Here is a 20,399-nt window from a genome sequence, read left to right on the forward strand (position 1 = left end):
CGTAAATTTTGTTACAATTCTCTAAGTTTATACCATTGATGAAGAGAGAACATAAATTCATGGTACATCTGAACCACGGGTAATCCTGCCCGACGTTTGGAAGTAGAATACGAAGAGGATATCATTTAATTTATCATTTAGCCAAATGTTGACAGTGCTTGGTTCTCACAAGATAATTATTTGTTTGAAATTTCCTCAATGTCGAGACAAAATAAAGAAAGAAGGGGCGAGCAAAGATCAATAAAAATTATTGCAAACACACATACTAATAACAAAACATCACGTGTTACTGGTAATGAAAAAAGATTACCTCTTACAGTTAATATCCGTCAGGGATTCATAGTAAAAAGTTATCTTTGAGCATATTTTCCTATATGCCACTGAAGGGCCGTATTTCAGTTAGCTGTTCAGATTTTGGTCTGAGCGAGGTTGCGGGAAGTGCCATAACGTTGAAAGGGTCGTCTGCAAGTAGTACACCCGAGACAACAAATTTTCATTCACTTCGCACTGCACAACTTGCTCACTCAGTGCCGTGTTCAGGATGTGCAGCTCCAGCGCTACACTTCACCTGGATACCAAATAGTGCATTATGGTAGAGAGCAGCTAATTAGCACCGAACTAGAGATATTACCCGTTTTCACTGGCGACCTCATAAAAAGCACAGCGGATTATTTAAAAGAAAGAAAATTATATATTGCTTTTTCAACAACCCTGAGCTAGGCTTAGCCTCGTACTCAACGAGTGGTCGTACTATAAATGCCAATGAGATTTCTTATCCAATTAGCTCATGCTTGCATTTGCACCTTTCGACCCTCGCAAGCTGATGCGGGTCAGGGTCATAGCGGCGCTAATTTTTCTTACGTTCACTATTCCTTCCAGTGTTTGTTGCTTTCCATCGCCTGTGAGCGTCCTTCTCACCTTCCAACTCAGGTTTCCGGGTGAGTTATAGGGTATAATTGCTTCGCTGTTTTACGTATCTTTTCGGGAGTTACGAAAAAAAAAAAATCTAGCAGAAAAGGAAGCGTTCACAAGAAGTAGACAGGACGACACTGGCAAACGTAAAGAAAGACACCCAAAGATTAAGCACAGTACTGAGGAAGCTTAGTTTGTTGGCCCATTTGATGCCTGGTTACGGCTACGGCCACGTTCGTACTGTGGAACGTAGGTTTAGAGCGACCAAATACTTTTTACTTTTACCTTGATGTGCATGAACTCAAGGCGCACTTAGATGGTGCAGCTTTGGTTGTGAGAACCAAAGAATAGAACTTATACTGTCAGTCGCAAAAGTTCACGGGATGCATGAACGTGAAAAAACTAATTTTATAGCATTGGCTCAACACCCAGATGCCTGGCAATGTTGCTAGCTGATTAAGCGTCCACGTTCCAGCGCGCCTTCAGACAATTCAGGCGAGCGGAATGCATGACTACGTCAATATAAAATTTTTACTCAACACCGCATCTCACAAACTTTTGTGGTCAATAGCATTTTTCTTAAAAGCCACGCTACAGAAAAAGTGGATGTTAAGCATCAGCTTACCTGAAACATTCCTTCATGGGGACTTACCTGAAATTGTTAGACCCTGAAAAAAAATCCTCTCGGTGTGAGAGGTCGAGAACAGGCAAGGTAACGCTCACTGAAGACTATTTTCAGTTTTTATACTTGAATGCTGTCGACGCGGTGGCTCATTGGGTATGGCGCTCGGCTGCTGGCCCGAAAGACGCGGGTTCGATCCCGGCCGCGGCGGTCGAAATTCAATGGAGGCGAGATTCTAGAGGCCCGTGTATTGTGCGATGTCACTGCACGTTAAAGAACCCCAGGTGATCGAAATTTCTAGAGCCTTCACTACGGCGTCCCTCATAGCCTGAGTCGCTTTGGGGCGTGAAATTAAAATAAACTATGGTTGAATGCTCTTCTTAAAAATGGGATATCATAATAAAAAATATGGCACAGAAAAAGTAAGTTTAAAAGAAAATTGCGTGCGCATAGACTGAAATTCTCTGGGGATTATGACGAAACTATTTAAGCATGTTCCTGGATAGTTTTTCAAGAATCCAGAACGAAACGCAAGAAGGAGAAGTCGACACAGTGTGGCATCACCTTGGAGCGCGAAATAAATGAAAATACATGTGGGCATTACCAGATAATGTATTTCTTACGAGACGTACTCGAAACGCTTCGATTCAGATACGGTCGTGCACCATTTAAATTCTGATATCGTAGGATCAGCTATCGGTAACCGCGTCAATACGACGTAAGACACACAATGACAAGGACACAAAAGTTTAGAGGTATCGCAACGCCTTACGGCGTCACATGTAGCGTTGCCGTTTTTGTTTAACTTGGCTGTCTTTTCGACTAAAGAAAAGTACGCTCAGTTAGATTCTTGCTGGTGATTGACCGGTAAAAGAAAAGAAACATAAAATAGAGAGCAACAAAAAGAGAGTACAGGAATTTAGTTTTTTTTATTCGGCAGTCAGTCTGTTTGCTTTCGTTCTTTTCTCACACTTCGACGAGGATATGTGCGAGTAAATGACGTGGCTTTCTTGTTTCTTCGCCTTTCCACATCACAATTGTGCAACTGAAACGTCGGAGTGTCAGACGAATGGCGTCGTTGGAATTCCTCCCAGTCGCGCTCCGGGCGATCCGCACTGGCTCGGTCGCGCTGCCACGGTGACAAGTGCGGCCATCCCGACAATATATCCGTCCAGCACAGAGCGGGCGCGGTTTTTGTAACTCCCTTCCTCCCAACGGCCGCAGCCGCGGGAACTGATATGGTGCGTCAGCCTGATGTCTCCGGTGCCACCGCTCTAATTCTGTCATTCGCTCGGTCGTCAGGGACGGCCGCGCGAAGAATGAGGCGCCGGCAAATGGCGCGTTGTTCTCGGGGATGGCGGGGGCATTGAGTTGCGCAAGTAACCCTAGCGCCCCACCACACGTGCGGAGCGCGCAGTCGCAATTCCAATGGCTAACCCCTGATCGGTCCATTACACCCGACCCGCTACCCGAAACGGGCCGACAACTCGACGTCAATCTCCCCAACACCCGTACTTGCGTTGCGCCACAGCAGAGCTGGCGGTTCGAGGAATACACGAGGCTAAGCTCGCTGTCCCCGCCTCTCCCTTAGTATCTATGTCCACTCTTTCTCGTTCTCTTCTCTGTCCCTTTTTCTTTTTCTCGACTCCGCTTTCAGAAAACGTGACGCTGGAGCTCTAAGTGGACAGCCCAGCAACACCCCGCCGTCTCAAATGCAGCGTCAGCGCTTAGAAATGTGTCTCTGGTGCCCGCGCTTCGTTATACTGCTACGACCGGGGTACATCTTTGTGCCGTGATACGACGCACTGCTAAGACGACGAACGTTTCCCGTGATGGCCAGCTTAGGCACCCCGCTGGGTTGGCTGTGAGCAGCGTTATTAGTCTGAGGGGTTGCACGGTTCAGGCCGACCCAGCAAGATGTTTCGGGAATTGAGAAACTTTGCGACAGCGCAGTGACCGGGTCAAGAGGATGACACGCTACAGCGTCGCCTAATCATCGTCGTGCAATGACAGGGACACACGCGACGTGTCGTGGCTACTGCTGGATGTATTGCGTACATCCTGTAGCTTGTCAGAAAGCGGGACGTGTTGCGAGACGTGACACTGGACCCTGCTGCAGAGGGTCCGTCATAAATATTTCCTACCACTTAAGTCGGGGCTTAAAAATGGAGCGTGCGCTTGGGGATATGTCAGTGTCTGAATACATTGATCTTTCTAACAAAGTGTCCAAAGAATCGGAACTTGCGCTGCTTTTGCGTGTTGCCCCATCAGATACGATGTTACTTTCGTACCAAGCACTGATCCTCCCTATCCCAAAATACGGTGCGTAGTTTTCAGTCTCCACAATATTGTGGATGTAAAAAACTGGAATCAGTGCAAACAAAAGCTTTCCGTTTTGTATTTCATTGATATGACAAATTCTTGGTCGTCCTCTCATCTGCCTGATCAGGGGCTCACTTCACTTTCTCCAGGTCGTCGCATTGGATATTTAAAGCACTTTCACACGTTAATTAACTCTTAGTGCTTTCAGTATTTCGGCAACTTTAAAATTTTCTATACCATTGCCATTAGGAAGCCACCACACGAAGCCACCATTGCCCCTTTCAGCCATCGTACTGTCTAGTTAAAATACAGTTTTTCCCTGGGCACAACGGAAGTTCGGAACTCCCGTTCTAGCTCCACCTTTGAAAGAATTTTAAGATTCTGCAATTTGTAGCTGACATGTTGTTACTGCGCGTTTCATCGTGCTTTCAAAGTATCTCACATGCTGCTGGTTGTTACCATTCGTTTGCGCATTTTCAGTGGGGTTCGCTGAATTGCCCGTGAGCTCACACTCTTCGCATAGAATTCGGACCAATTTTTCGACCATCGACTAGGTTGATTGGATCTGGACATTATTTATTTATTGAGCCCTACAGGCCCAATATGGCATTGTGTAAGGGGAGTTACAACATCAAAGTGAATATCAGTAAACAATAGGTGAAACACAACTCAGTGCATTATTTAAAAAAAATAACCTAAGTATTAAAGGGACCCTGAAATGAATTCGATGGGCATATTCTAGTGCAGCAGATCTCTAGAGGTGATCTTTGTTGGTTTTAAGATTTTAAAATTAAAATTTAATTTAAATATAGAAATATAGAAGCGTAACAAAAGTTACAGTGAGGAAGGCAGTCTCGGCGCCCTCGTCTTGCGTCTGTTCACTTGTTCGTTTTTGTTGAAATCGACAGCAAAGACTACACTTCATATTCCTAAATCATAAGGTGTTATCGCGTCCGCTGTTGAATATCTGAAGAAACCAAGCAGCCCTTTCACGAATTGACTACAGTCCCTGGCATGATGTTTTACATACGCTCTCAAGGAAAGGGTAGCCGCTGCAGTAAACATTACACGCTCATGTCGTATTGCTTGATTGTCGTTTCCATTACTGGAGTACGACCATCGAGTATATTACTTCAGCGCCGCAATAAAGCCTGCTAGTGAGCCTGGCATGAAGACACTATCTCTACAAGGCTGTTTACCGCGTGTATAAAGTGGAATCCAGAGACTCAGATTGGGAATAGTTGAAGGATAGCACATCAGCGACCTGCAATTAGCTGATACCACTACCTTGCAAAGTAACTCGGAGTACAAGCTACAAGGTATGGCTAGTGACTTAGACAGGCAGAGCAGAACAGTTCGTCTGAGCATTCCTATGCAGGAAACTGAAGTAATATTCAGTAGTCTTGGAAGGGAACAGAAGCTGGCGATAAGCAGGGATGCCCTGGAAGTGTTAAGGGAATATGTCTAGTTACGGCTCGTAGTTACCGCAGATCTGTATCATGAAACTGAAGTAACTGCTAGAATAAGAATGGAATGGAGCTCATTTTGTCGGTAATTTAAGCAGCGATGCCGGCGAAGTGTTGAGGGAGTACGTCTACTTACAGGTGGTAGTGACCGCAGATCTGTATCGTGAAACTGAAGGAACTACTAGAATAAGAATGGAATGGAGCTCATTTTGCAGGCAGTCTGAGACCGTGCATAGAAGTTTACAGGTATCACTCTCGAGAAAAGTATATGGCAGCTTTATGTCAACAGTACTCAACTACAGAGCAGAAAAGTAGAGGCCAACGGAGATGTTTAAACTAAAATTGAAGACAACGCAATGAACTATGGAACAAAAATATTACCCATAGCGTTAGGAGACAATAAAAGACCGGTGTGAGTCCAAGAAAAAAAAGTGACTGACTTCCTATCCGAAATGAACAAGATACAATGATCATGGGCAGGGCATCTTATGGGAACGTAAGATAACCGATGGTCGTGAAGGGCAATGAACTGGATTGAAAGAGAAGGTATACATAGCAGGTGGTGGTAGAATATCAAGCGGGCAGGTGAGTTTCAGAGGTGTCTGGGCATAGGCGCTCGTATCTGACGGAGGACCGAATGAGTTCAGGAAATGTGTGATAGGTCTTATTTCTGAGGTGGGTGTAGTCGGGCTGGTGATTATGATGTGAATGTGGAAGTGGACTCTTAAATCAGCTTCCCACAGCCTGTGACACCAGCAACCTGATAGTGAGAATTTCACGATATCCGCCAGCCATGACAAAAAGCCCGCCACAAGCCACGAACGGGCGGCAGAACGTTTTAGTGGGAACTTCGCCGACTCTGCCCGAACCAACGTGACATGACGGAGGCTGCGTACATAGCAGTGTGTCTGCCGGTACCTAACTGTACGTATGTAAGAGAGGCGAATGCTACGGAGACTTCGCTGCAGAAAGCTAAGGAATGAAGGCGGCGAGGAGTCCTCAAAGTCCAGAGTATGTCTTCATCGCAGCCACGAATGGGGAAAGCGCGTGGTGAATGGTGAGATGGATGGAGCTTATAAAAGCCCCTAAAAATACTTGCCGCGCAGTAGCCCGGAAATGAGTGCGAACGTCTTGCGGAAGGACTTCGGACCACATTCCAGCGACTTCATCACGATGACCGGAAGGACAGGAGGTGCTTTGGCTGTGGAAACTGCAGAAGAGAGGGAGAATAAATGAAGAGCAGTATTCTGTTATTCTCTCAGTAGAACATACGTGTCATACTATTGCACGGTGCAGTGTTCAGGACATACGGACATTAGCGGCGTCGGTCACGGACTTTCACCTGTGAGGCTTACGCCGCCGGTCCAGGGTCGAGCTAGTGAACCATACCTCCCACGATTCACGAGTGATGGGAGGTGTGCGGGAGATTCTTGGCACTGGATCAGGGCGTGGCCCTCCCACAGCTTATTCGAGAGTCAGCGTGGAAATCGTGTGTAACGTAGTATGTGAGGTGTACAATGCGCAAACGTGGGTACAATACGGTTTATACTGAGTGCCACTCGCTGGTTTTCTGCCAGGACGCGCGCAGGTGTGTGTGTGGTGCGGTTGTGCGTGTGTGCGCGTGTGCATGTGTATGCTCGTGCGTATGTGCGTGCACGCGTGTGCGTTTGTGTGTATACGTGCGCGAGTGCGTGTTTGCAAGTGCGCTGGATTGGGGGGTGTGAGCAAATTCTCAGCATACCTCCTGGTGTGCTTGACGGAGGGAGGAGTGCCAGGGAAGGGGGCACCCTCTTCGTCGTCTCAGCTACTCATCCGTTACTGCGTGCCGAGCGTGTACGATTGACACTACTCCCGATCACAGTGTTGGTCGTAGTGTGAGCCACTTCGGTGGCTATAGCGAAGCCCTCTGCGTGGTGTGGATGAGCAGGGGATACCTACCCTCTTTACGCAGCGTGCGGGCGGTCATACCTAAAAATTCAGACATGGATGATGCTCCGCTTAAGAATCCGGTGGGGAGCAGGGCTCTTCGCAGCCGCGATCGCCCGCGCTGGAGGATGCGGCCAGCGAAGCGGTGCAGCGTCCGGCGCTAAAACCTGCTGGTGCGGGTGCTGCAGCTGCGGCAGTGAGATTACGGTTGCGAACGTCGTCGCGTGCCACCACGTACCGGGTCCGAGCCGCGAGTGCTGCTTTGCATGACGTATGCCTATACCGACACATGCAGGCTGTGAAACGTGCAAATTCGATATTGGATGTCACTCCGCGAGAGTACGGTGTGTGGGGGAAGGTGTTCCGCTGCTGTGTTCATCCGTACTGGACGACGAGGCCCGGGATGCAACGCAGCGTCGGGCGCGGGGAGTTGAAGGAGGCGCAGACGGGGTCGCGAGTCTCCGCGGAGGAGCTGCATCCCCCAAACTACGTCCACGTGAAGAGCTACCCGCCGCGGCAGTGAGGGTGCGGCAGCTAACGTCGTCGCGTGTTATCGCGTACCAGGTCCAAGCTGCGAGCGCTGCCTTACATGGACGTCTGCCTATGCCTAGGGATGCGGACAGTGAAACCTGCGAATTCTGTCGTGGATGAGGCTCTGGGAGAGTACGAGGGGGGGGGGGGGGGAGCTCAACAATAGGGGGCCGCGCTTGCAACGCAGAATCGGGCGCGGGGACTCGCAGGAGGCGCGGCCAGTGTCGAGAGTCTCGCTGGAGGAACTGCATCCCCCGCTGTCAGGTGCACACTGATAGGTACCCGCGGGTGCGGCCATGGCAGCTGCTGAAGCGAGAGACCGGTCGCGAACGTCGTCGCATGCCACCGCGTGCAATGTCCGAGAAGCGAGCACTGGCTTGCATGAATGTCTGCCCGTGGCGAAGCATGCTGGCTGCCGAACTTCCGAATTCGGTTGTGAATGATGCTTCGCGAGAGTACGAGGTCTGATGGCCGGGCATTCGACGGCCGAGCACGTCCGCACTCCCGAAAGGGCTCGCAGTGCAATGCAGCATCGGGCGCTGGTAGTCACCAGAGGCGGGGCCAGGGTCGCGAGTCTCGGAAGATGAACTGCATCCTCTCCAGACAGCTACCCACGTGTGCGGACGGGGCAGCTGTGGCAGCGAGAATGTGGTCGCGAACATGGGCGCCGCCTTCTATGGACGTCTGCCGGGGGGCGAAACATGGGGGCTGTGGAAGCTGCGAATGCGGTCGTGGACGACGCTAGGGAGAGAATTTGCAGGGCTTCCGGCTCGAGATAACGCGTTTGTTCAATTCTGAGCAGAGCCCCGTAGTATGAAGTCCAGATCTCGGTTAAATTGGTAAATTAGTTTTTGAGAAAAGGAAATGGCGCAGTATCTGTCTCACATATCTCGGCACACCTGAACTGCGCCGTAAGGGAAGGGAGGAAGGTTGGAGTAAAAGAAGAAAGAGGTGCCGTAGTGGAGATCTCCGGAATAATTTCGACCACTTGGGGATCTTTAACGTGCACTGACATCACACAGCACACGGGCGCCTTTTTGCGTTTCGCCTCCATTGAAACGCGGCCGCCGCGGTCGGATTCAAACCCGAGTACTCTGGCTCAGTAGACGAGCGCCTTAACTACTGAGCCAACGCGGCGGGTCTAAGCGGACTTCAGCACCTTCGCTCATTCCATACAGTAGAGGCTTGGGCGTGCAGGTAGGTGTGGTGGCTAAAGGCGTTCCGAGAAGATGAATCCTGGGCCCGGATTAGTGGCTTCGGCGAACGCGCAGGTTCAATCGCGGAAAGCGTGATGAACAAGAGAACCCCGCTTGTGGCGGGAGGCGCAGATGCTGGTACTCATAATCTCATTCCAAGACCTTTGGATAAGTTGCCAAGCGTTTAAGCCTCTAGCGCACCGTGACGGGCAGAGGCAGAGGTGATACCAGAAGTGGTGTAGCTGCTCAAAAAAAAAAAAATCGGAAATATTTGTTTTGACGCAATTATTTACACTGCAATGACGTCAGTTAGCGGAGGCATGTAGGTGTGTGATGTCTGGAGAAGTATTTGTCATGACGAATGCAGCATTCATTGCATGAATAACTGGGATAATTGCAATTTGCCTCGGAAAAATTGGCGTGACGTTCAGCGTACATTAAAACTGGAGTGAGGTTTCTGTGTCGCAGCAGCTTTGCGACTGCCGCAGTGATCATTGTTATTTCTGTTTCCTTCGAAGAGTTCGGAGTGTGAGGGTATTTGCCCTCCGACAATATGAAAATGAGTGAAATAGCGAATCTTCGAACACGTGAACAGCCTTCTTATTACCGTTCCAAATGCAGAGACATGAGCTTGGCTTTTGTGGCAGGAGTGACCTTCGCTTCACACTCTCGGTCTTCCCCAGTGCATAAGATTTAAAAGTTCTCCTGGACTGCATTCTGATATCGGTGCCAGTTGCTCTCCATGAGTGGGCCGGCCAGATAAAGGATCGTCATTGTTTCTATCTCTACCATGCTAAAGAAGAGCAGTTCGCGTTCCGAAGCTTCGCAAAGATCTTCCGTTGTCGAGCGCCATTTCTATGCCGTAACCGTAGCAGTAAATGCAGAAGCAACGACAATGACCGCGAACCTGTCCATTCGTATTCTCACGTGGCGCCCCGCGTGTTTCCACCGCCAATGACGGAACAGGACAGTGCTATACACATCGACTGCGGCGGCGCGGTCGATGCGAGCGACGCTACGGCGGGCATGCATGAAAGCGTTACGAACTGCATCACGCTCTGATTATCAGCGACAGTAATCACACAGCGCTAGCGAGTCGCCGTAACACGACGCATGCTCCGTTTTGGTGTGCTTTGTGTCTCTTCAGTACGCAGTCGCAGGCCACACCGTAGCCGAATGGTCAACCTGCTGAGCTTGCATTCGCGAAAACCCGGGTTCGAAACCCAGCGCCTGCAGAGCTTGTTTCGGGCATCGCTGAGATGCGATGACTTGGATTCCGACCCATGTCGCTCCGGGCTGTTTGAGGACGCCATCTTTACGCTCGGTCACCGAGTGTGGTGGACATGGCGGGGTAGTGTTCAGTACACATCTTCTGATCTCGCTGTCCCGCAGGTATCCTAAGGGCGGATGCCCGTTGCTGCTTCGTCGTACAATTTTGTGGAAGTTCTTTTTTTTTTGTAATGAAAACTCTTGTTGTTTCACAACAGAAAGTTGCAGCCTTTTTGAACTGCACCCCGCTAAAACGCGGAAGAAGGCGGTGCGCATAAGCTGCCTACCGATCTGTTCCCTCTTCTTCCATGGAAGCCAAGTGTAGCACACAAGAGAGCGATTAGGGAGCCGTACAGTCAGCGCGTCTTAAGCAAGGTTGGTCAGAAAAGAAAAGAAGAAATTAAGAAAATCGCGGATTGGGCTTCCAGACGGTCGGCGTCAGAGGATGACTCATCATCATCATCATCAGCCTGACTACACCCACTGCAGGGCAAATGCCCCTCCCATGTCTCTCCAATTAACCCTGTCCTTCGCCAAACTACTACTCTAGAAAATGCGCGAAGATTATCGGTATCTCTCTTCCAAACGGAGGAGCATGAGAGGAAGGAGGAGTTCAACTTCATGTGGCACGAAGTAGTGGCTATATGAGAACTAGCGTCGCGTAATCCCGAGTCCTGGTCTCATTTCAGAATGCAAACTTTCTGAGTGCAACATTCACAAGGCATCTCGCGTCATCTCTTACGTGATACTGCGTCCCCGTGTGGGAAACGGCCGAAGGGATCAGTAATAATTCTCTAACCAATTTATTTAGCCTAACGGGAAGGTAACTTGGTGCAAGTTTTTGTGATATTTTTATTTCTTGAATTACGTTGGTGGGAAATGTTCGCGAGGAACTGAAACTTGCAACTGTTAAAAAACCTCACTATTCCGCGTAGGATCTTGAGGGAACGCGAGGGAATAGTTAGCAAAGGCACGTATCTGTCTGCTAAGATGAGCGCTCCTGAAGACATGTATTGGTCTGTTCGAGGTTTTTCGAACTTTTTCTCTGCTCGTGAACTTCTTTTTTTTTTTTCAAATATGTTATGGGAGGTACAGGAGCTCTTGAAGTGCTGGCTAGAAGACAGTACTGACATCACTGCTTTTACAGCGAAAGTTTTTTGCAGACAATACCGGGGCGGAGAACGTCAACATCTGGTCACGTGACGATCACATGTGATCACTCGACCGGCCACATGACCGGACGATCGTTGTGGTAGCACAGAAAAGTGGATATTTGAGCTATTTGGTAAGTCATGATTTGGAGGAGGCTTAGACTGAGAGAAACAAAGATATGATGGGACACAGAACTAGCGCTCGTCCTCTGTCCGTCTCATGTCCTTTTTTCTCTCGCGCTAAGTCCACCCCGCGAAAAAAGTGGTAACACATGTTTCCACAAGCAAAGTCTTAGAATTTACTCTACGTCTTAGGCATTGCGAAAGAAAGGCAGTAGTTTAGAGCGTTAAGGAGCAGTGCGTAAACATTTGACTATGTTTTTATGCGCATCATATAATAGCACATCGATTTTTTTTCTGAATACAAATGGCAAGTCGAATCTTTGCAAACGCCTGATTTACGTGCCTAGAAGCTTGGGAAACGCTAAACTAAATCATAATGAAATAGACTGAGGCTAAAGAAAAAAAAAGGGGGCGAGATAGGGTGAAAGAAAATACAGAAGATGAGCGTTGGTATCCAGCACCAATTTTTTATTTTGCGCTCATTTGTCCGAGCACCGTTTAAAGTCAGGCGAAAGACATGAATTTAAAAAGAAAACGGAACAGCTTGCTTAATGACGTTAGTGAGCGCCGTTTTTGCGCCTTTGCTAATAAACTGATCAATTAAGGGCTACGATCGATAACTGGCTTTAAATCCTCTTTGCAGCTTCTGTGCGCGAAGCGTATCGAGTGTCGTTTATCTGCTTACGCGAAGTCATTCATACGACGCACTATAATCGAGTGGACCAATTTACGAGCTCACATAGTCGTTGAACCTAACGCAAAGCGATTTCATGATCTAGTACGCAGCGCCGTAGGCATATGAACATTTTTTTTTACGGCTTTGTCCATTGTACTTTAGGTAATTTCTTCTTTTCGTGCCTAAAACCATACTCCGCAACACTTTTCATTTGTTATGCCGCATTAATTTGTTATCTGCCTAGCATCTCAATTACAATGATCTTACTCTCGTATGCTTGCGTACTACAGTCTGAGATGTTCAAATTATGCAATTTTATAACTAACCGTTTTATCGCACCTATTTTAAGTTTTTGTAGTTCCTTATATTGCATTGTACACTAGTACCCTACGTGATACCCTTGAATGAGGGCCTTTGGGAGAACGCTGAAAAAAAAAAATCATCGCGAGATTCCTGTTTAATGCACAGAGAGCGGAAGCAAACAATGGCTGTCACTAACTGAATTGTCGAATGTCGATTTTGTTAGAAAGTTTTCAAGTTAAAAAGCACTTATCGCAGTATGAAAATAATTGCAAAATTAATTACTCATTGTGCAGGAGGAAAGATGACAAGGGCAGGGATGCGTGTTTATAAACTTTCTTTATTTTAAGGAAAGAAAACAAAAATTAGAGTAGCTCTTGTAACGTTCACAGATTATTTAAGAAGATATATTCATTTTCTTTCCAGCACTCTCTTAAGAGTGCGAGTCTACAATCGCAACACGCATGCACGCACGCACACACACACACGCACACATGCATGTACAGACTTTCAAAAAACAAGATTTCGAACTCTCTTGTAACTTTTCGCAACGTCTACCACGTCAGATCAGTTCTCACAACTTGGCATTTATATTCACTTCTATATGCACCATCATGCAGTTTTCCTCACACTGTTGATCGCAAAGGCACGTGTGAATAGTCACTTCAGTTGAAGACAGGGTCTCTGTCAGCCGTTCTCCAGGTTTCACAGTTTTGGTGTAAGCACAGCCGCAGAGACGTTGACGACTACGCAGTCGTGAGAGACACTCCTTAGATGCCCTTGAATGCTTCCTTTTCTTAGTGTTGGGTTTTGACCATGTGGTTGAAGTTCAAGACACATTTGCACCATGTTTTTGTAATTAATGCGATACAAAACAAGTTCGTTACATACAATGGTTCCCGGTTTTTCTTCATAGTGAATTAATCTTGAGCATTCTATTATATACAGTAATAGTGGTACAGCTTCTGAAAGAAGAGTGTCCGTGGGAGAATGCTCTCCATGTTGAAATTTCAGACAGATCAACGTATTTCTTAGCTGGGGTGTCGGATGGGAGCAATTCATGGTTACGGCCTGCTGATTAAGCTTTTCTTTTTAAAAAGTTACCGCAGCTTTGCAACAGATTGCGGAAGAAATACGCAGCATGGAAATAATTATGCACAAACAGTACGTGGTTGCATTAGGGCTCACGCAAACTAAAAGGCAGTGCTTCTGAAAAAAAAAAGAGCACGATAACAACCTGCACTAAAAAAAAAAGCATGGTAGGAGCACTACACTTACTAAAAAGACATGAACAACTGATCTTTCCCGTTGTCTGGCACATCAACAGCTGGATGTCGACCGCTTAAGTTATTAAAAGTCGGAGGTCTTGCACACATTCGTTCAGTTATACATAAAGAAACAGTTCCAGGAACAGTGTCAAGTAATTTTTCAGTAATTTAGTGCTTCAGAAATTGCTTGCTGGTGCTTCTGCATGCATATCCGCTTATGAACTATCGCAGAGAGCATGAAAACACAATCGCACCTCTTTCTAAGCAAAAATGTTAGTATAGGTCCCTTTGAATGCCATTAGGTATTTATTGTAAGTGCAGTAGGGCTTTCTGATCAAGAATAAATGTCCGAAAATATGAAGTGCTCGGAATGGTTAACAACTCTTCATAGTCCTAAGCAAAATATTGAGTTCATAATCAATAAGTAAACTAATATGGCCAACCTACACCAAGTTCGCTTTATCCCTAGATAGGTAAGTACATGATAACTTTAAGCAGTAATTGTCCATCAAGAGCTGAGACTTCATCGATACGCTTCAAATGAAGACTAGCTGCGAAGACAGCGCAAGGCTTATTAAGTGTGGATGGTACGGATATCAACTATCTAGTACTGTAAACGAAAAGAGCTCTCTAAGAAAACGGCATTTGCACGGGACACAATTACAGGTACGTTAGACGCGCGGAACTAGTTCGTTCGTTTACACACTTACTTCTTAACCGGGATTTCTACGAAGGTGAGAAAGCAAAAAAAAAAAAAACTTTTTTTTTTCCAGTTTGCTCTCCGAGGAGAGCTGAAATTTCACTTCCATGAGGTTTTTGGTTTTTAGTGTCCACGATAACTAATTTTCTACGATGGAATTCGCAATTTTGTGTTCGCTGCGATAGAGACCCTTATGAGAAAATGCCCCTGTTCATTGCTGCGGGCGAAAGCGCTATGCTGGGCAGTCACTACCTCCCGTACATTACATTTAAGGACCATGGTAGGCTACTTCTTCACTACAGCTGAACGCTGAGAAAATAGAAACTTTCCCATTTCTTCTCATGCATTCTTAAAGAATCTGCGGTCTCAGAATGCGAAATGAAAGTGCTGTAGAAGTGAACAGGGCTGCGTGCTGAAGTGAGCTTGCAGGTGTTCGCGCTTCATTTGTTTGATTCTACTAGCTAAAAATAAAGCAGTATAGCAGGGAGTTTAAGTAGCTGCATTTTTTTACTACGTTCGGCTAACTCTAGGATCCGCTGGAAAAGAGTCACGGCGAGTCTCGATTAAAAAAAAAAAATAGAGGTCTTTATAACTTCTGGTTTGCTTTACACCTCTCTAAGCTACTGGGTGATATTCTTGTCGGATAAAACAATAAAACTGGCGATGGGCCGCTTATTATGAATTAAAAGGCAGAATGCTTCATCTGGCATGTTGTAACACAATCACTATTGCGAAAATAGGACACTAACGCGTAACAAAATCACTATTGCGAAAATAGGACACTAACGCTAAAATTAGGAATGGTTCAGACAAGGCTGTAAAGGTTACATTTCGTCGTTTACTGTTTGCTTCCACAGCATATTTTGACCACTGTTTCGCAATAGGTGAACAAAAAAGGCCACCTATGGCTACAATCTGGAATACAAGCAACCATCATCTGAGGTGAGAAAACCAGACTTAAGTAAACTAGTGGATGAAAGAATGAAAGCTTGCAGATTCTCTGGAGTACCAACCACCCTTGTTCAGAATCCATGCAATCTAAGCTGAAAATGCATGCGTGGAGGCAAGCACACATTGCTCCAACGCCGAGAGCAACCAATGGCAAATGCGGCAGCGCAGTACTCGAAACAGTTCAGTGAATCACTGAGAAACGTGTCGAAATATTTAGGGCTTCTACTGATAGAAAAAATTAATATAACGAATAAAAAAATTAAGAGGTCCACCGCATTAACGAGACCGGGGCGTTTGTCGATCAGGGGAGTGCGCTCCGTCTTTGATTCTCGCTTAAACAGAGCAGACACCCATGCATCATTACTGGGATAGATCCCATGCTCTGTATTCAACCTCAACTAGTTGTGACACCACGAGGATTATTCCAGGTAATTAGGTTTGGCGAAATGCAAGCTCACGGACCGGTCCACTTTCTAGGCCTTCAGATTTGCCTGTTTGGAGCGCAAATCGGTCATTAAGAAGAGGACAGAACCGGTTAATGCTTTGTTGCGCCGTGGGTGGGAATGAGATTCCAGCGGAATTTCTTCCTAAGAAAGTGCTATAAATTCGTGGCCAGTTCAAGGAGTCATAGGGTAAATTCAGCTCGAAAGCGGCGGAAATAGTATCAATTCACACTTTCTCAAAAAAAAAAAAAGCACGCGTTTTGTGCCGTTTTTCTGCGGAAATATGTGACATGTTTTGACCAGTAAAATTCGTACCCTTTTACAGGTGTCTAACAAAGGGGCTGCACTCACTCAGCGGATCGCTCATTTTAAAACTCTAGTGTGCGCCAGGGAATGCGATACAAGGAGGGAACTGTTTGGCACGTTCACTGAAGGTAAAGCTACTTTGCTTCTCAGCGGTCAACATCCAGCTTTAGGGAAAGAGCAATGCATCAGAACGTTTACATAACGAAAGCGATTGGCATACCATATACGCGGGTAGCTATAGAACAGCTCAAAGTTATAGGGCAGATTTTAAAAAGAAGATGCACATTGTTTGGAGCTTATTGTGCTCCTAGAGAAAGGACAGCATTCGCGGCAGTTTCATTAATTTGTACTTGTTAACGTTTTGTTTGCCCAAGTCCGGCAAATGAATCACATAGCGCCAGGTTGAGATCATGCGAGAAATAATACCACACTTTTTGCAGCTTGAAGTATAATTATTAAAAAAGATACTACACATAAAAATAGTACTGGGCCCATGTTGGAAAACTTAATTTTTTATTAATTAGAAGAGTTAGCTTGGAAAAGGACGGTGCGCCCATGCACCTTGTTCAGAAGAATTAATATATACTGCAGCGCCCACATCTGAAAAAAAAAACAAAAAAAAAACTCGCGCAGCAATGCTGCCCCACAGGGCACATTAGTTTACGATTAGCGGGTCGTACAAAAGGTGATATTCGTCAGAAACACCGTAGGTAATTGGTTCCTGAGACAGCGATAGGTTGCTTATAACATTAGTGATGTTGCTTAGAACTGCTTTTAGTGAAAATGAGGATGAGAAGACCTGACCCACAATAGAAAATACGATTATTGGAGGACCAGTGAAATAAAGATCTGGCATATGTTCTAAAAGTGAACTTTTCTTCGTGAACGCATTTCCTTCTTGTACTCTAGCAATCTTAGTATGGAGACAAGTTTGTCGCAAAGAGAATTTTGTGTTTTGCGAGCAATTAAACTTACTCCCATCTTCTGACCTTTAGCCTGCTCGTCGATATCAAAACCTGCACATTTGCTGATGTCTTGGTAGTATAACGTATTCAAGTGCCAAAACAGCCATCAAAATTACGACAAATTGGACACACAACGACAAGTGCTACAGGACGCTGTAAGATCGCTGTCACAAGTTATCAGTATCGCATTAATCTTAATCGCATCAACTGTTGCCTATAAATCGGCATAACTTCGCCCAAAAAACTGCTGCTCAACAGCTTCTTTTTAATGGCCACCTGTAGAATGAAACTTGGAGGCTGACTTGTGCTTTGTGTATTTTCTTTGGTCCATTACAAATCATCACTCGATCCGTTTAAAGCGGACCTGCAGGCTTAAAAAAAACATCCTGACTCGTACAGACCACTCCTTAAGCAGCGCTGCAATGATGAAAGCAAAAAAAATAAAAGAAAACAAAACAAACTCTTTCTCAAAAGAGAGAAACTGGGCAGAATACCATAAATGAGGGCACTCTGGTGTCTGAGCTTTTTATTTCAGTCTTAGTTTTATAACTTTTGGCGAATTTTTACGCTCGTTGCAACCTTTGATTTTCCGATTAATCCGGAGAGTACTTTATCTTGGATTTCAATTTCAGGGTTCGTAACCGTTCAGGCGTATAGAAGGACCGAGTGAAAAAGCGATGCTTCGCTAGTGTACTATTCATAGTCGTCCCATGTGTAGCACGAGCCAGGCATTGGACATTAAACTGACATGAAAGTAAGCAGCCATTGTTCATAGATTTGTTGAACTTGATCTGTACGGCGCTTGATATTCGTTATACCCTTCACAAGGCTTCACAAACAAAAACAAAAGAGTTGAATGCGCCAAGAGGTTCTGCCGCAGGCACACCTTTGCAGGTGCTGCTGCGTGTGGTCCATGTCGTCAGCATCTGCATAGATCTCGGTAGCTGTGATAAACACCTGACATGCACCGCGAAACACTTGGACCTCTGTGCTAATGCGAAGCGGCAACCACGACACCAAGACAACAAGCCGTAACAACAGCAAGCACTCATCAATCCCTGCTCTGAAACTGCTCCCTCATTTTCTTCTACGGGGCGCCATGGAGCACAATGAGATTATGGTAACAAAAAGCAATGCGTAGCTCAACATTTGCAAGGTAATAATTTGTGAAAGGAGCAGTAAGTTGTACATAAAGGGCAAAAGAAAAAGGACTTAATTCAGAAAGGATGTCAATGATAAAAAATAAAGAAATTAGAGCGCCCCTCATTCCAGGCGTTTCTCACGGTGAACCTAAGCGTTCTAAAAAATGCGCTCGAATGAATTCATTTGCCATCTCGAGAGACTACCACGAATTACGATTAAAAGAACCTCTTACCTGGAGCTGAAGGAAGAGGCGACAGTAATATGTACACGAAGATCATTTAAACGCACCATTCCATGACTCCCCCGTATGCGTACAGATTGAATCTTTGTGAAGTTACAACTATTATCATCACTGTAAAAATTAGTGCACACGAAGGGCGCCTTTAACTGTAACAGATGTTAACAACTTTCTTCCCAACATGAAAATGGCTGCGAGTCTGTGATGGCGCCTCCGCGCAAACACGCACACTCACGCATGGTCACACAGGCATACGCATAACTTGACGGTTCATGTGAATGAGACACACTAAACAACCGCATCATTGAGCGAAGACAGGTGTGACATTCGGTCCGTGCACTGCGGCAAGTGACCCGTAACACCGGTGCACGGCCCTGTTTCTACTACTGGTCGAGAGAGAAATCATACCCAACAGCGCAACGTTCTTCACCTCTCACCGTCGGTATGCTCTACAAAAAAAAAGTTCATTTTTCCGGACGTGGCGCTTTGAGACAATATACATCTGATTCATTCTCACGCTTCACTCAAACAGACCCAAGCGCAGCAATCAGGCATCTTCAAACCCCAAACCACAAAATGTGAAAGGTTAAAAGCACCCATTTTTCGACTGGGGTCCCGATGACCTAAAGCACCCTCAGGTCTTTGACAATACAGGTCGAACAGCGCCTCGTCTGAATAACTGAGGACTGTGTGGCGCTGCCCAGGGGTTCCTCACAAAGGCGACGGCCAGACACACTGGTGAAGTTAAGTCATGTTCTTTTCAACCAGGGCGCTCGCCGTCTGACTCACTTCAACGTTGGGACATCCTTCCGCACCTTCATTTCTCTAAAGCGCGGAGCAGCGCACACTGTTTTCACGTCCGAAGAACACAGCAGTCGTGATTCCAACAGTGAAGAGAGCTTCGAGCTTAGCACAGAGGCAACGTGCCGCCAGCCTCGGAGAGCGTCCAGCTGGGCACGGAGGAAGAGCCGGTGTCTGACCGCGGCGGGGTGATGGCCAACGACGACATGGAGAGTCTGGAAGATGGCGGCTTCCAGGCCGGCAGCAGCGGCGGTGTCACGCACACCCGCGAACACACGGCACTCACGAGGGGCGTGGCCGCGGCGCCGGTGACGATAGGCTTTAGCCGTTGGCTGGCTTCCCCTTGGGACGCCCGGGATCGGGCTTCACCTGGTGTTGGCATGCAACGTGGACCACGGCGCCACCACGGTGTCGGTCGTGATTTGGGTTGGAGGAGGTTGCAGCGAGTGGTATCCGGAAAAGAACGAAGCACAGGGTAGGAAAGGAACAAAGGAGAAAAAAAGAACAACATTCAGAAATGACTCGAAGATTCGCTGCCAAGTTTTGTGCAGATAGTGTATTTAATAGCACCTACGAACATGCAAGACAAGGTGGCAAATTCAGGCAACGTTAGACTCCAACTAAAATCGCTCTCCATGCTCTGTCCTCGCAACCACATAGGAAGAACTGACTCAGAAGCGCTCGTAGGGAAAACAATTTTTTTTGAGAATGCGTTTATTTATGAGAATGATCTTTCACTGGAGGCTTACTGGCACTCATTTTTTTATTTTTTTGCTGGAAATAGCGGACTTTGTATTAGTTTATTTTATTTTTAATTCAATGTTGAAGGTTCTTCTTTGATAAATTAAAGCATTAGCAATGAAATGGGATGCTTCCGCACAGACCCTTAAGGTCCTGAAAGATGGGAACGGACATCCATCAAAGGTGAAGGCTGAGATTAAGCAGGTTTTAATAAATTTCACATTATACTGTTTGTGTGATAGCTTGAGTGAGTATTATCCCTGCCTTTCCCTCTCTCTCTCTCTCTCTCTTGAGTGAGTATTTCCGTTGACTTTCTTGGGTACATATCTAAGCCTGAAGTTTCGTTAAT

At 46.4% G+C, this 20,399-nt stretch overlaps 1 protein-coding gene across 3 annotated transcripts in view; it reads right to left on the bottom strand.

Annotated features, from left to right (window-relative positions):
- Positions 1-12,814: 12,814 nt before the first annotated feature.
- Positions 12,815-20,399, bottom strand: part of LOC149340418 (nephrin-like) — a 620,707-nt gene continuing 613,122 nt past the window's right edge. For 2 of the 3 annotated variants that reach the window (XM_089549186.1, XM_089549187.1), the window contains one exon: positions 19,480-19,678. In XM_089549186.1, the coding sequence (XP_089405312.1) occupies positions 19,631-19,678 (48 nt within the window). In that variant the 3' untranslated portion in view covers positions 19,480-19,630. Of the gene's footprint in view, positions 19,679-20,399 lie in introns of all 3 variants that reach the window. The other variant, XM_089549188.1, reaches the window with a different exon arrangement.

This window comes from Amblyomma mixtum, chromosome 6 (genome assembly GCF_055824585.1).
Source record: "Amblyomma mixtum isolate Tamu chromosome 6, ASM5582458v1, whole genome shotgun sequence".
In the NCBI taxonomy this organism is placed as follows: Eukaryota; Metazoa; Arthropoda; class Arachnida; order Ixodida; family Ixodidae; genus Amblyomma; species Amblyomma mixtum.